This window comes from Strix uralensis, chromosome 5 (assembly GCF_047716275.1).
Source record: "Strix uralensis isolate ZFMK-TIS-50842 chromosome 5, bStrUra1, whole genome shotgun sequence".
NCBI classification, from domain to species: domain Eukaryota; kingdom Metazoa; phylum Chordata; class Aves; order Strigiformes; family Strigidae; genus Strix; species Strix uralensis.
The window spans coordinates 82,821,504-82,836,298 of NC_133976.1; the positions used below are offsets into that span (position 1 = coordinate 82,821,504).

General features: G+C 44.2%; 1 protein-coding gene across 1 annotated transcript; it reads right to left on the bottom strand.

Moving 5' to 3' along the window:
• Positions 1–1,224: 1,224 nt before the first annotated feature.
• Positions 1,225–9,426, bottom strand: LOC141943842 (C-type lectin domain family 2 member L-like). Its single transcript, XM_074869506.1, has 5 exons — positions 9,274–9,426; positions 8,197–8,280; positions 6,500–6,684; positions 4,688–4,788; positions 1,225–3,026 (listed from the first exon to the last, which is right to left on the bottom strand). The coding sequence occupies exons 1-5, from the start codon at positions 9,335–9,337 to the stop codon at positions 2,912–2,914; spliced, it is 549 nt and encodes a 182-aa protein (XP_074725607.1). The 5' UTR covers positions 9,338–9,426; the 3' UTR covers positions 1,225–2,911.
• Between the last annotated feature and the right edge of the window lie 5,369 nt (positions 9,427–14,795).

Below are 14,795 nucleotides of genomic sequence, written 5' to 3' on the forward strand. Positions count from 1 at the left end.
GAAATGAGTAAGATATATCTATCTGTATATTATAGATCTATCTATCTCTATATATTATAGATACCTCTATCTATAATATATAGATTTATATATAAATAGATTTAATTTTATAGATACCTATATATCTATAATATATAGATTTTTTTTTTCTCCCATTGGGAAAATTTAACTTCAGGGTACTTAAAGCATACCCTTCTCCATGCATTGGAGACGACTGCTGAATTGGTTTTTATCGCAGACGTTTCTCAAGCCGTGCTGAATTTAACAAGAAAAACTTGGAACTACTGAGCTGGTTTCTCTCAAATTGGTTGTGGTTTTAACAACATTTGTGAAACATCTAGTGTTTTAGCATTCTTGCTATTACTAATGTAATTAAACATGTTTTTGTGGGGTCTTACATTTTAAACAGTTACTAAATCTTGAGTAATTCCACTGATTTAAAAAAAAAAAAAGAAAAAAATGGCCATTGAAGTGAGTACTTCTTAAAGTACTTCATTAAGCCCCGCTCTGAGTAAAGCATTTGCAGTCTGACCCTTCATTTCGTAGCATGACAAACTGGATAATAAAGAAAATGCTAAGAGTCTGACTTAAGAGTCAGATTACAAAAGAGCTTTCATTATAACCTAATGTGCTCACAGTTTCTCGAAAACCTCCTTTAAGAACCAAATTTCCCATTTTTGTACTCTATCCATAGATGATGGAAAAAACCCATAAGAAGAACATTATTTTGTAGTTAAAGGAAACATCCTGGTAAATCATCTCATTAAGGAAAGCTAAGATACAACATGGTACGTGAATACTCCTTATCCCTTACAATTTCTAGCAAATTTGTGAAATGTACTTTTAGTATGCCCCTAATGCAAATACTTGGACAACTGTGTAAAACTCCATGTTTCCCTCCAAAGTTCTGTACCATGTGTGTTTCACTAAGCGCATTTCAGCATTTCCACAGAGGTACTTCAGCATTTCAGTTAAATGCTTTTGTTAAAATGAAACGTGAAAATGTGCCAAAAGTGTTAGAAAGTGAAATGCACTCTCTTTTTGGGTCAAATGTCTCGTGTCATGTCAACCCCAACATTATGATTAAAGATCTTTTCATATTCAAAACTTGAAAATTTCATTTTGCTTCAGTCGGGTGATTTTTTTTTTTCCCCAAATGGTGCCCAAGATGAAAAATACTTTTAATGGCACAACATTAAGACACAAACCACTGTAATTCAGAGGTTCTGTAAAGATATTTATTATCTTTTCAGGACTATTGCACATACCATATCCTTCAGAGCTAGTTAATTTAAAAACATTGCAGAATACAACCCCCTCCAACTAGTTACATATAAATTAACACAGATTATTAGGCTATTCATACTGTAGAGTTCTGTTACTGTGCCTATAAAGAATACAAGCAATTAAAAAAAGTGTAGTTCAGCAAAATTAGTGATCATATATAAATAAACATTTGAAACTCACAACTTATTAACAATATCCATACTGCATGGTCCTGTTACAGTAAAGTCCTATTGTCACAGAAAATAATGAAGGCATAAAGAAGAAGCTGAACAAAACTAGACAGCAATTAAATTTGCCTAAAAATTTAAGGCTGAAGCTACAGTGCACTCTAGCGACTACTCCAAAAATGGCTCCACTTGCTCCTCCAAGAAGTCTCCTGAAGTCTATAGGCCTCTCAATAGCACACAGGTCACAAAACAACAATTTTCCAGACTTTAGTCTGAGCGGGGAAGTTTTTTACCCTGCTACACTGGCAAATTTCCCGTTCTTCCTTCTCTAGAAACCCGACAGGAATAGTCCTTCCAGGAAAATAAGCTGCTTTGCTTCCTCTGGGTCAAATGGCACTTTTAATCTTCAGGTTACCTGCTAGACGTGAGTGGACAGAGTTCAGTGGCAATAAGCCCTAATTCTGTTCAGGCTCATAGCAATCCAACAGCACTGGGTGTTGCTGCTGAAAATGATACGCACACAGAAGAAAACAGTGATTGTCCATCCAGATATGTACCACTTGCTCGGAAGCCCCACGCTCCGACAAGCACGGGACATGAGGAAGCCATGAAAAAACATCCTTTGCTGTTAATTCTCTTATTCTCTACCCATGATTTTGCCTGTTTGCACTGAGGACTATTTCTAACTTTATAACACTAATGACTTCAGCTTCATTATTACCTTTTCAATTCAGACTTTTTCCCCATCAGTGCAGGTGCTCAGGTAAATAAATACTCTCATCTATTCTGACTTTTTTTTTTTTGCTAAGGTAAGTGCTGTGGGAAGGAGAACTTCAGGTGCAGTGCAGCTAATAAATCCCTATGATAATACTGTCAGGGGAATTTAACAAGACTAATGTAAAATAACATTAACAAAACATTGAAAACAATGTAGTCACACAAGATGCACCCCATCAAATCGGGACAGTAAAATCTGCAATGCTGTCTAAAACAACAACTTCTGCATAACCCTAACCCTGTGTCTGCGAGGCACTGGCAGACCTTCAGGCAGACACACTTCACAACCCGTCCTTGCACACAGAGTTTGGCTAAGGGAAAAGAAGAACAAATATCTCCAAGTGCATACCAAAAAGGAAAAGAAAGAGCAGCTGCTTAGCATCCTACAAGAGAAGAGTTAATGGAAGAAATACTGATGGCACAACAAAAAGAAACATCAGGCTCAGCAGTAGCTAGAAAAACGGGGCAAGGAAATGACTTATCAGGATGCTGAAAGCAAGTCTTTTAAATGGTATCTTTAAAAAACAGAAGCTTCCTCCAGGGGTGGAGAATTCTGGCTACCAGAAAAGTCATTCACCTCCAGACAGGAGCTGAGACGCGGTCCCAGAGTATAGACACAACCTGTGTGGATGTCATGTTAGAGCACTAAGTGTCAGGGGCGGTGGCTTCGCCTCCCTTTATCATGCTAAGCTAATATTCAAGCTACAGACCCACTTCCTGGTTAAATAACATCCAGAGACCGAGACTCCTTTTGACTCAAGATAGGCACAGTTTCCAGAGCCTTTTACTTCAATCCTGTAAGGGAGAATGAAAGACACAATTACTTCGACACCCACAATCAAAAAACGCAACAGAGCAAAGGGAACTACAGGGATCACAGGTTCTCTTTGTACAAAGCCTGATTTACCACAGGCAGGGCATTGCAGGAGGATGATAGCTTGTGCTTTGAAGAGAACACCACAAAGATTGTCTTTTTTCACCGGGACCTGGCCCCCAGAATACAAAATCTAGGACTTGCAGTACTCCTGCATCTTGCCTAGTGGTTGTTTAATGCGAAATACACCCTTAGAGCAGAGACTGGAATTCACATTTACCCTTCTCAAGGATGCTGTGCTATCAAGACTGGCTCCACCTTTGACTTCCACATCCTTCTACACAGCTAAAACGTTCCAGAAGCAGCTGTGGAACAAATGCCTCTCTCATTTCCCTCTTCCTCAGAACCGAACACAGCACTACGGTTAAGGGGGTGGTGGGAAACAGGAAGCGAACCTCTGTTTCCACACCGTAGGTGTCCCTACGCAAGAGGTAAGGGTCTCCTTCACCAGCTCCGTTTTCAAATAGTATTACAGTGTCCTGTGAATAGGCCAACCAAACTAGTACGGTCTCTGGAAAAACCAAGGGACAAATCCCCACCAGTGTTAACACCACTCTAATAGCAACTGAGCTTAGACATCAAGATGTTTGCCCTTCTAAAGACAGGAGGGGCAGTCTGAAGCAAGCACAAAGGCAGAAGTCTAAGAACATGAAGAACTTCATCACTGAAAATGAAAGCATCCGTGGATGTTTGTATCACAGGCAGGGGATAAGCAAGAGTGGGAAGGACTTCAATTTTCAACTTGAGATGCCTACGTGCTGCTCACATCTTACATTAAATGTGTAAGGTCTTTATCAGACCAAGCCCTCAGGTCTTGGGGATGAACTGAATATAGTCATGCACCACTAGTAATGTCACAAATTTAAGAGTATTTAAATTTTCCACTTTTTAAAGTTAATTTCAGACTTGTGGAATCTCAATCCTTACTACTGTCACTGGTAATTCTACCAACTCCTGCTGGCAGCTGCCCCAGGACGAGAAGCAGCAGTCTCTGAGATCAGACAGCCACTGGTGGGAGGAACAAACTGCCCCACACCTGACACAGGGATACAACAAAGGGCCATGACCACAGAGCCGCTCATGCAACATAAATTCACAGCTTCACCTTTCTCTCCAGCAGCCTTTTTTGTAGGCACATTCTATAAGAAGTATGGAAACATCTCTTAGAAGCCTCCCAAATATCTTTGCTATAAACCTCATGCAGGTCGCATGGAGGTTTGCACTTTTACAAAATACATTCTATAATGAGGAATGTGTTATCGCAATCTTCCATTCCTCTTCCCGTTGCTTTTGGTGGTCTCTTGGTTAACCTTTCACTTTACTATACTCCTTGCTACCATGAGCTCCCGTCTCATGTTGCTTCTGAACCCAGCATTATAAATTAATCTCCTAACTTTCATCCGTCACAGTTTTAACAATGCTACTATGTGAAATCTTTATTGTATTCCATGCTCTCTCCAGACATCCCTTCAACATCATTACAGATACTTCTTTCACGACACTGTCTTTATCTGTGTTAGTTATCCTTTCTTACTCCCCTATAGTCTAGTATCACCAGCAAAAACCCTCAACATCAACTTACAGTTCATTGTCTAGTGGTTTCCCATTTACCCAGAAGAAGTCTTCGTTTCTTTTATAGAGTCCAATCCACGGGTCTTGCTTTGTTATCTTCACCATAAAACTCTGTAGGAATAAATCCATATGAGAAAAGAAGTTTTGCATGTTCAGTCCAGATATTAAAATACAAAGCCTTTGATTCAGGGCTAGAAACCAAAACAATGACCTTGCTTTTCTTCCAGAAGAAACAATATTAAAAATGAAATCTACAGAGTATTGCAGCATCTGGATCTTGTGTGATTCACATAACTGAAGGAGAACTTACAACTCGAACAGAAATCAAATGGATTAATTTTGAGATAGGATCCCTACTACAGATACTGTAGTGACAGAGATGTCAACTGTGAGAATACTACTACTGTGAGTATACTACTAAATGTTAAGAACTGCTATGGAACTGCAAATGCATCATTTTACTGTCTCTCCACAAGAAAGCCTTTGATAAACACCTTTGCAGGTAATGCATTACTTCATCACTGATATGTCTTCATCATACTGAGTTTTTATTACAAGCTAGCAAGGATTTGTGGAAGACATTTTAGAGATTAGTTAAGGATGACCCTTGCCCCAGCATGTGTGACAGAACTGACATCTGCATCCAGTACACCCACTGGCTTGCATCAGAAATAGCATGACCAGCAGGGACAGGGAAGTGATCTTGCCCCTGTACTCGGCACTGGTGAGGCCACACCTCAATTCCTGTGTTCAGTTTTGGGCCCCTCACTACAAAAACGACATTGAATGACTCGAGCGTGTCCAGAGAAGGGCAACGAAGCTGGTGCAGGGTCTGGAGCACATGTCGTACGAGGAGCGGCTGAGGGAACTGGGGTTGTTTAGTCTGGAGAAGAGGAGGCTGAGGGGAGACCTCATCACCCTCTACAGCTACCTGAAAGGAGGGTGCAGAGAGCTGGGGATGAGTCTCTTTAATCAAGTAACAAGCAATAAGACAAGAGGTAATGGCCTCAAGTTGCGCCAGGGAAGGTTTAATCTAGATATTAGGAAGTATTTACAGAAGGGGTTGTTAGGCGTTGGAATGGGCTGCCCGGGGAGGTGGTGGAGTCCCCATCCCTGGAGGTGTTCAAGAATAGGGTCGACATAGCGCTGAGAGATATGGTGGAGTTGGAAACTGTCAGTGCTAGGTTAATGGTTGGACTAGATGATCTTCAAGGTCCTTTCCAACCTAGATGATTCTGTGATTATACTGGTGTCTGTGATAGAGGTGATGGATCTAGAGAGAGGCCATTTTAAAATATCAAGGTGTCTGCTATCAAGGTCTTTAACAGATACAGAAGAATATATTCTCTTAGGTCTTTGTGCTAGGTGGAATCTTTCCTAATATTTTAGTATAATTCAGGAAACCATGCTTCAAGCTGTGGTTAGGGTAACTATCTCCAAACTCCAAAGGTCAAGACCAACATAACTACCAACTTAGTTGTCATTAACCTATCCTGCTAAGAGCGAACAGTTGGCTAATTAAAGATAAATAAGATGCAACAGTGTTTACCCTGATAGTTGCCCCAATGTGAGTACTTATAGCTGTGACCAGCACCAGATTTAACTCAGATAAGCCTGGGGCATTTTCTAAAACATCAACTGCTAAAACTGATGTTTGCACAGAGAGGAAGGACGCAGCTTGCTGCAAGCTGTGACTTGTCACGGTCTTTGCATCAGCTTTCAAGCCGCTCAGCTTAAGAGGCTGGAAGAACACACTGGTTCATTGTGCAGCTCCCTAGAACTGAGATAGGGTGAAACCAGGACCCCGCTTTTGTTACCTTACCAGTTCCTGATGATTTTCGATCACTAGGAGGGAAGCATTGTGCAAAGAACAGAAGCTCTGACTGGAGTTCCAGCTGGCTTCACTCTCCGAGAGGTAGTAGCATTTCCTCTGGAAATACAGCCAATCTGATGGACAGAGTTCCAGGGAAGGACAGACAGGAAAATCTTTGGTTGAAGAACGGTTTACTGTGAAAAGACAAAAAACAATCTTCCTGTTTCTTCTGAAACAAAGAAATTGACTCAACAGTAAAGGTTTTTTACTGTTAAGCAGGTATTCTTTATTAGCAGCGCTGGGGTCACCCTGGGGATTCTCCACCATAAGGGTTCCCAAGAATTAGCAAGGGACATCAGTTTATATACACATGAATCATATATATTCATTAGATTTCCTAGAAAGGGGTGTCTTATGATAATGAGTTCCCAGAATTCATTTACATAGTCTGAGCACACGTAGTGAAAATAGGGTGAGGGTCTCTGGTGGTCAAGGGAAGAAGTAAGCAGTCTTCTTCACAGTGTTCGCTAGTTGACCTTCTTTCCAGAGCATGCGCTGTGAAAGTAAAGTCCAGGTGCCTCCTTCCTAAATCAGCAGAATCATCCTCCCTATAACAGGGTCTCTGTGTCTCTTTGTTCAAGCCCCCCCTTATCTTAGTTTTCCCATACTAGGAGTTGCCCAAGTGTCCACTGAAGGCCTTGAGTCTGCAATCGGTGATTTCCATAGGGAGCCTAACGAGCGTTTCAATCTCACCTAAACAGACAAAGAGACCTAAGGAAACAGTTGAGGACTCAGGAGTCCTTGAGAAACAAATGAAGCAAAACACAAGCAAAGCTTTGAAACAAACGAAGCAAAGCACAAGCAAAGCTTTCATACATCACATCACATCACAGTTTAGTCTTAATAATTGTCAGAAACGCATTTGTTTGAGCCTTTTCATTCCCTTTCACTTCCAACTGGAAAAGATTTTTGGAGCTTTTTAGCTTGCTTTCTGACTGCATCATCTAAATCATCAAAGTCTAACCGTAGCGTTATTTTGACACAGCACTTAGGGACACGGTGTAGTTGGGATCTGTCAGTGCTAGGTTAACAGTTGGACTAGATGATCTTCAAGGTCCTTTCCAACCTTGGTGATTCTGTGATTACTTCTGCTCAGCAGAAACAGCTATTGTAAACTAATTATATACTCTGGCTCCTGCACCCTTATGGTTGCTGACCTACCTTTAAAGTGACGATCAGGGGCAGGTTGAAGAAGTAGCTGAGAAGGTGATAATAATGTATCTTCCAAGGACTATTCTACAACTTAAGTATTTCTGACAGCTATAGTTTTTGCAAGTGTTTCTTCCTTGCAGCTGAATTACTATCTTTGTTTATTATAGTGTCATTTTTTGAAGGACTACAGATTGGTTGCAAAGAGCAATCTTCCATTTGTTATTTGTTTTCCTGAACTTGGATTAAGACCAACAGTGAGGTTACAAATTTAGCACACTAAGACTAAACTGAGCACTCCCTAATCTCACTGCAACTAGTAATTTCTCTAGCACTTGACCACAATTTTAAACAATATGTCATGAGACATCTATTTAGCCTTGAGATAAGGGAAGTTCTGAATAAATCTTTTGAAGTTTTGCGGGACTTCTGACAGCCTAAAACTGATGATTTCTAAGGCTAATTATGTTTTCTTTTTAAATGGTTTACACACTTACCAAGCTGAATACACAAAATCAAAATGACAGCGGCAGCAAGGACTCCAGCAACACCTCGCCATAACCAGATATTTGAGAATAGACCTGAAAAAATAAATGTCAGGAATTTAAAAAAAAACCACAAACCCATAACCAGCTGACAGGGGAGTAGAGCCTGGGACCCGGGAAGCTGTTCCCAAAAAAAGTCACTCTCTGTGGAGAGCAGGCTGGGAGCAGAGTGAAGACTAGGAAGTTTAGCTTGTCATCACAAAGCTACTTAGCTAACAAAAACTTGGAATTACTCTGAATTTTAATTATATCATCCAGAACTTAAACTTAATAGCGAGGTAGTTCCCAACGCTCCGAAGTGATTGAAAAAGAAAGAAATGAGCGTGGAACAAATGAGGGTGGACGGTAACTCTGAGGTTGACCTGATGCCTAAGGATGGCATGGGTAAGAGAAATAAGTCATCAGCTTCAGAGCCCAAAACTTCTCCCACCTCCCCTCCAGGAGCCAGCAGCAGGCTGGGTTTGGAGGTGGGAAGGACCCACCGACTCGCGTGTCTTGTGTCCCACTCCGCGGGCAGCAGCAGGGGACGAGGTGCCCCCCCAAAAGGCTGCAAAGGGAGGGTCCCCTCTCTGCTGCCCGCACGGGGTCTGTCCCCGCAGCCTCCCACCCCTGCGAGGAGCCACGGCACACGGGTGGGGGTTACCCAGCCTCCACGCACAAGGTGAGCCCGATTCCCACGCCGGAGCCCACACGCTGCCCGGCACCCCCGGGCATTTCTCGCGTGGCTCCTGCCGCCCGGAGCCTGGCGCCGCCCGCCTCCCCACCAGCCCCGCGGCTGCCCCGGGTGGCCGGCGGGACCTCCACCGGCTCGGGCGGGCCCCCGCAGACGTGCCCCGGCCAGGGGGGCGGTTTCCAGCGGCTCCCGGGCCGCCGCTCCCGGGCCGGGCCGAGCCGGGCGGAGCGGGCAGCCCCCCCCGACGGCGCGCCCGCTGCCGGCCCCTCTCTCCGGCTGCGGCCACGGGAGCTCCCGCGGCGTCAGCGTGTCTGTCCCGTCCCCCCTCCAAGTCCCCTCTCCCTTTGCCCCTTCACCTTTGCGGGACCCCGTCCCCCGCTCCGGGGAGCCGCTGCGCCCGCCGCCCCCTCGGCGCCCCATGGGTGCGGAGCGGCCGCCCCGCCGGGTGGGGAAATCACGGGGCCGGAACTACCGGAGCCACCGGCCCCGGAGCGGCGGAGGGTGGGGGGAACAGGGGACGGGCGGGGGCCGGCGGCCGGGATCCGCTTCCCAAGGCCCCGGCGCTCGGGGACGGTGCCGGGGGGCTGAGGGAGCCGCCCCCCGCCCCAGCTGCATGATGACGGTGGGTGGGCTCGGTGCCAGAAAAAAGAAACGGGAAATGGTTTAAGAAGAACTTGGCGTCGAGCAGAACTGGCTGTGTGTGGTTCGCTGCCGTCAGCAGGTTTTGGGACTCCGGAGGGACCTAATAGAGGCAGAAGGCTCTTGCTGCCTTTGTAGCTACATGTTGGCCACTTAAAACTTGATCTCTGTGGAAAAACCTGGCCGGGGATTTGCCTCACCCAGGCAAGCGAAAAGCTTGCTGATCCTGACTTGGCCGGCTGTGGGGATGGAGATGTCGCAAAAGTTGTAGCATTGCTTGTAAGACGGGGCTGGACATATCAGGGGGGTTGGCACATCGTACAGATGCTTCATCTGGTGTGTTATGTGCAATAACTGGTTTACTTACAACAGATCTTGGCTGTGTTGCACGTTCAGATAGCCAGAGGAACAGGGCTTCAAGTCCGTGTGGGCTCTGCGTGAGACTGATGAGGAATTTGGTGACGGTTTATTCAAAGCAGGCATCTGTCTGTACCTGAGGAGACAACCTTAAATAGAAAACCGTGAGAATGGAGGGTTACACTTCATGCTTTCATTGCAGTCTCCAATTACTTTGATTGTCACAGATTTTGAGCAGTAGTCAGTTGCTGAAAATTATCTCCAGGTGTTTACAGGTAATAAAGAGCCATATAAACATACTTCCATAAATATAAATTGACTTCCAGTTGATTTTAGCCTTTGTCTGCAGCAGATGCTCATTTAAGCAAGGGACTTGGGGGGGTGGCTGGACAGGCCAGCATGCCCAGGATGACACTTGGGAAGAAACAGGAAGGCAAAAGGGTGGAGAAGAATCCAAAAAGATACGTGTGAACATGGCTTAAAGCATGGTGGCTTCAGGGAAGTTAGGGAACTGAAGATTCCTAGGAGAGGGAGAATGGGACAGGGAAGAGGTGGTGGGTCTGGAGAGCACAAGCTGTGGACACTTCAAGAGGTTTTGTGAGACCAGGATCCAGAGGGGCAGAAAATGAGAGTGGGGTGTGGAATTAGGGCAGAAGGGAGGTTCATTACCTGCTTCATATAGAACAGATTTTGTGTACAAGGAGATAGTGGAATACGAATGTATGCACAGCTGTTATTCTAAGAACAGGTTCTTCAGCATTTATTCACTGTGAAGAAGTAGCTCGCTCTCTTGTCATTCAGGCCTGCCTGTCACTGAGGTCAAAACTAACTTACTGTGGCTTATAACCGCATTCACAGAACTCTTTTCACACTTACCCGCTAATTCAGAAGATACAGACCATTCTCCAGACTGACAAAAAAACCTGAGAACCTGTAACATACTCAGCTGTGAATCAGCTGATGCTCCAAAACTACTGTAGTTACTAACCCCAGATGCTTATAACTGAGACACTCAACCTTTGCTTTCCCTGATCGGTTTGGCTAAGGCACCTCCAGACCGAAGAGCCTGCTGCTGTTAGTGAGGATGTGCGATTTGGCAGGCTCCCACCACCTCAGCTTAACACTTCAGTGAGGGAGGGCTGCTGCTGAACTACCAGCAGACTAGTCGAGCATTTGCACCGAGTGTTGGAGGAGGAGAGCTCATCACAGAATCACAGAATCATCTAGGTTGGAAGGGACCTTGAAGATCATCTAGTCCAACCGTTAACCTAGCACTGACAGTTCCTAACTCCACCATATCCCTCAGCGCTATGTCGACCCTACTCTTAAACCCCTCCAGGGATGGGGACTCCGCCACCTCCCTGGGCAGAATCATACCCGAGCAGAATGCAGCATGCAGACGGAATGCAACAGGGACACTTGTCTGACCCACGCTCAGCTGCTGGCTCTCCTTTCTCGTGCCTTACCAGCTTGAGGCATATAGGCCTCTGCGAAGGTAAATCTGCAGATTTCTCTGCACAGGTAACCCCCACGGACATCACTGCAGGCTGTTGGGGTGCTGAGGATGGGTGGTCAGAAAAGGGAAATGTTTATTTTTGCAGGAAAAAAATGTCTCTGGTAAGGCACTGCAAGGGCCATATATTTATTTTCTTATGTGCTTATTTGGTTTCATAGAATGTTCCCATATTTTATAAAATGAAGACTGAAAAAAGAAGATAGAAATTTCTTAAATCAAAAAGGCAAAAGACAAAAATACCCTCCAAACTCAAATCACTGGAAAATTAAAGTATTGACATGATGTAGGGAGAAAATGCAAAATTCTAAGTAAAAAGCATGGCATTTTTCAAAATAAATTGTTTTCTCTTGGAAAAATTTGGCCCCTACAATACTAGGAGTCTCATGGGACTGACTCAGAAAGTTGGATCCTGTGATGCCACCTCCTCTCTGCTGCCACCAATAACCTTTGATTACCTTTTATCACCCATAACGTGCTACCTCCAACTGTTCGGAAGAATCGCGTTCAAGTCGTGCAAGGAGAAATCGCTGCATGTCCAAAATTTCGAGGCAGGGTATACACGTAGGAAACATCTGCACTGTGGTCACAGCAGCGTAGTGCAGAGACACCCGGGTTTGACTGCTGCTGAACAGCTCCCACGCTAGTAGCAATCTTTTTGTGATGGCACAGACTCGGGTGGACTAATTTACCCTGCTCTTGGTTGACTTTGTCAGTTCATCGCTATCTCCCTCCCCAGTCAGTGGGTTCAAAATCTTCAGTCAGACCTTGAGGCATTTGTACCCCAAACAAGACACTGACTTTGGGTATTTTGGAGTGCTTTGGAAACTCTCGTGAAGTCGACATATATCAGACAAGTGCTAGTTTCTTAATGTCCCACTGAACTGGGCCAATCCATTTATTTGGAAAAGGAGCTGAATTAATGTTGTGCTTCTTTTTACATTTTTTAAAGCTAGTAACCCTCCACTGATCCATTGATAACTACCTCTCATGCAGCAAAACCCACAGCTTATTTGTAATCTTTTGACTGTACTCCCCCAAAGCCTCCTGATCTCAGAATGCCTCTGTACCATAGGAATCCTGCCAGTAAATAAGGAGGAAGGTACTAAAAGGTTTGCTTTTTGCTTACTATTCCTGAAGTTTATTTTTCATTGGTCCTGTGTTCAGCTGAACAAAAATACATTTCTTTCTTAATAGTTATAAAATTTTTACTATTCTAGTGCCTATTACTTTTTGAGGTGATATATTTTCAGGATGATATTGAGAGATTCCTGCAGTTCCCAAAGTGAAATCATTAGACTGGAAAGAGAAATGCATTTGCTTATCTTTATTATTTATTTTCTTATATGCTTATTTGGTTTCATGGAAAGTTCCCATATTTTATAAAATGAAGACTGAAAAAGAGTTTTGTTTGTTTGCAACAAACAATTCTGATGTAGAATATGAAACTAGTCAGATGACTAAAAATAATACAGGAAATATCCACGTTTTTCACAATAAAATGAAAGAAAAAGGTGAAGGATGAATGTAACAGAAACAATGTTGAGCCGCTTACGGGACATCATGTGTGCTTAGCAGTTCTGAACATTAAATAAGTTAGTCTCCTTTAGAAGGTATTTAACAGAGGTATTAGCAGATTGTATTTACTGCAGAAGTTAAGTTAGTATTTGGGGAGCACTAATCATTTTATGAAGTGCCTGGTTGAGAATGCTGCATGTTAGACACTGGGTCTTTTACACCAAAAAAGCTCATTCTGCTGCAGAAGTCTTGCAAAACATTATTTCACAGAATCACAGAATCATCTAGGTTGGAATGGACCTTGAAGATCATCTAGTCCAACCATTAACCTAGCACTGACAGTTCCCAACTACACCATATCCCTCAGCGCTATGTCGACCCTACTCTTAAACCCCTCCAGGGATGGGGACTCCACCACCTCCCTGGGCAGCCCATTCCAACACCTAACAACCCCTTCTGGAAAGAAATACTTCCTAATATCCAGTCTAAACCTTCCCTGGCGCAACTTGAGGCCATTCCCTCTTGTCCTATCGCTTGTTACTTGGTTAAAGAGGCTCATCCCCAGCTCTCTGCACCCTCCTTTCAGGCAGTTGTAGAGGGCGATGAGGTCTCCCCTCAGCCTCCTCTTCTCCAGACTAAACAACCCCAGTTCCCTCAGCCGCTCCTCCTACGACATGTGCTCCAGACCCTGCACCAGCTTCGTTGCCCTTCTCTGGACACGCTCGAGTCATTCAATGTCGTTTTTGTAGTGAGGGGCCCAAAACTGAACCCAGGAATCGAGGTGCGGCCTCACCAGTGCTGAGTACAGGGGCAAGATCCCTTCCCTGTCCCTGCTGGCCACGCTATTTCTGATACAGGCCAGGATGCCATTGGCCTTCTTGGCCACCTGGGCACACTGCTGGCTCCTGTTCAGCTGGCTGTCAATCAACACCCCCAGGTCCCTCTCTGACTGGCAGCTCTCCAGCCACTCCTCCCCAAGCCTGTAGCGCTGCTGGGGGTTGTTGTGGCCAAAGTGCAGCACCTGGCATTTGGCCTTATTTTGGAATGTTTTGGAATAGAAGGCATAAGGGAAAGGAATGCAGCTGCATTATCAGCTGTGTTTGTATTTTTTCTGAGGCTAGTATTCACTAGGATTGTTACTTACTTGTTTATAGCACTTGCGCATTGTTACTGTGTAGTAGGAGATATAGACCCCATCTTCAAGAACTGACAGCCTTAACACTGAAAATGACCTAGGGGAGGATAGAAGTAAGTAGGGACGGTTGGAGTATGGACAAGAAAGCATCACAGCATTATAATGACATAAAAACAATTAACACTAGTAAGCTGAATAAACCAGATAAAAATATAAAAATTAGCGTGACAGGGAGATTAGGATGGAAGCCTCAGATGATATAAAGCAACTTATTTGGCTTTATCTACAGAACCTGATGGCCTGGCCACCAGTAACTATTAGTAGTTGTACTTCCTGTAAATGGTATCTTCCAGGAAATTGCTGAACTTTATAGATAATATATGATTCACCATAGAGCAAACATCATGTTTAACACCTTGAAAAGTCACTCACCATTTGAAGCCTTTGCAGCCATGAATCAAAGAATGTTCCGAAAAAGTCCAAACGTAGATTTTGCCAGCTGAGCTTGGTGTCATCATGTCCCTTGCATGGGTAGGAGGCATCAGAAGTTTCTCCCCAAAATGTCTGCAGGCTGTGCATCTGCACCAGGAAGCTCTTAGAACTGAAATGAGACCATGCAGCTGTATCATCAGCCAGAGACCTACTGATAGGTCCATTCTCAACCAAAGAGGAGAAGAAAGAAGCACACGCAGCGATCACCTGTCACTTCTGAAGTG

What these genes read in the sequence shown, in the direction of transcription:
- LOC141943842 (XM_074869506.1), bottom strand. Translation starts at nt 9,337, where the DNA reads ATGGGGCGCCGAGGGGGCGGCGGGCGCAGCGGCTCCCCGGAGCGGGGG. An exon ending in GATTTTGTGTATTCAGCTTG is followed by an intron (nt 6,685 to 8,196) that starts GTAAGTGTGTAA and finishes GTCTTTTCACAG; the next exon opens with TAAACCGTTCTTCAACCAAA. An exon ending in AAACCACTAGACAATGAACT is followed by an intron (nt 3,027 to 4,687) that starts GTAAGTTGATGT and finishes TCTCCCTTACAG; the next exon opens with GATTGAAGTAAAAGGCTCTG.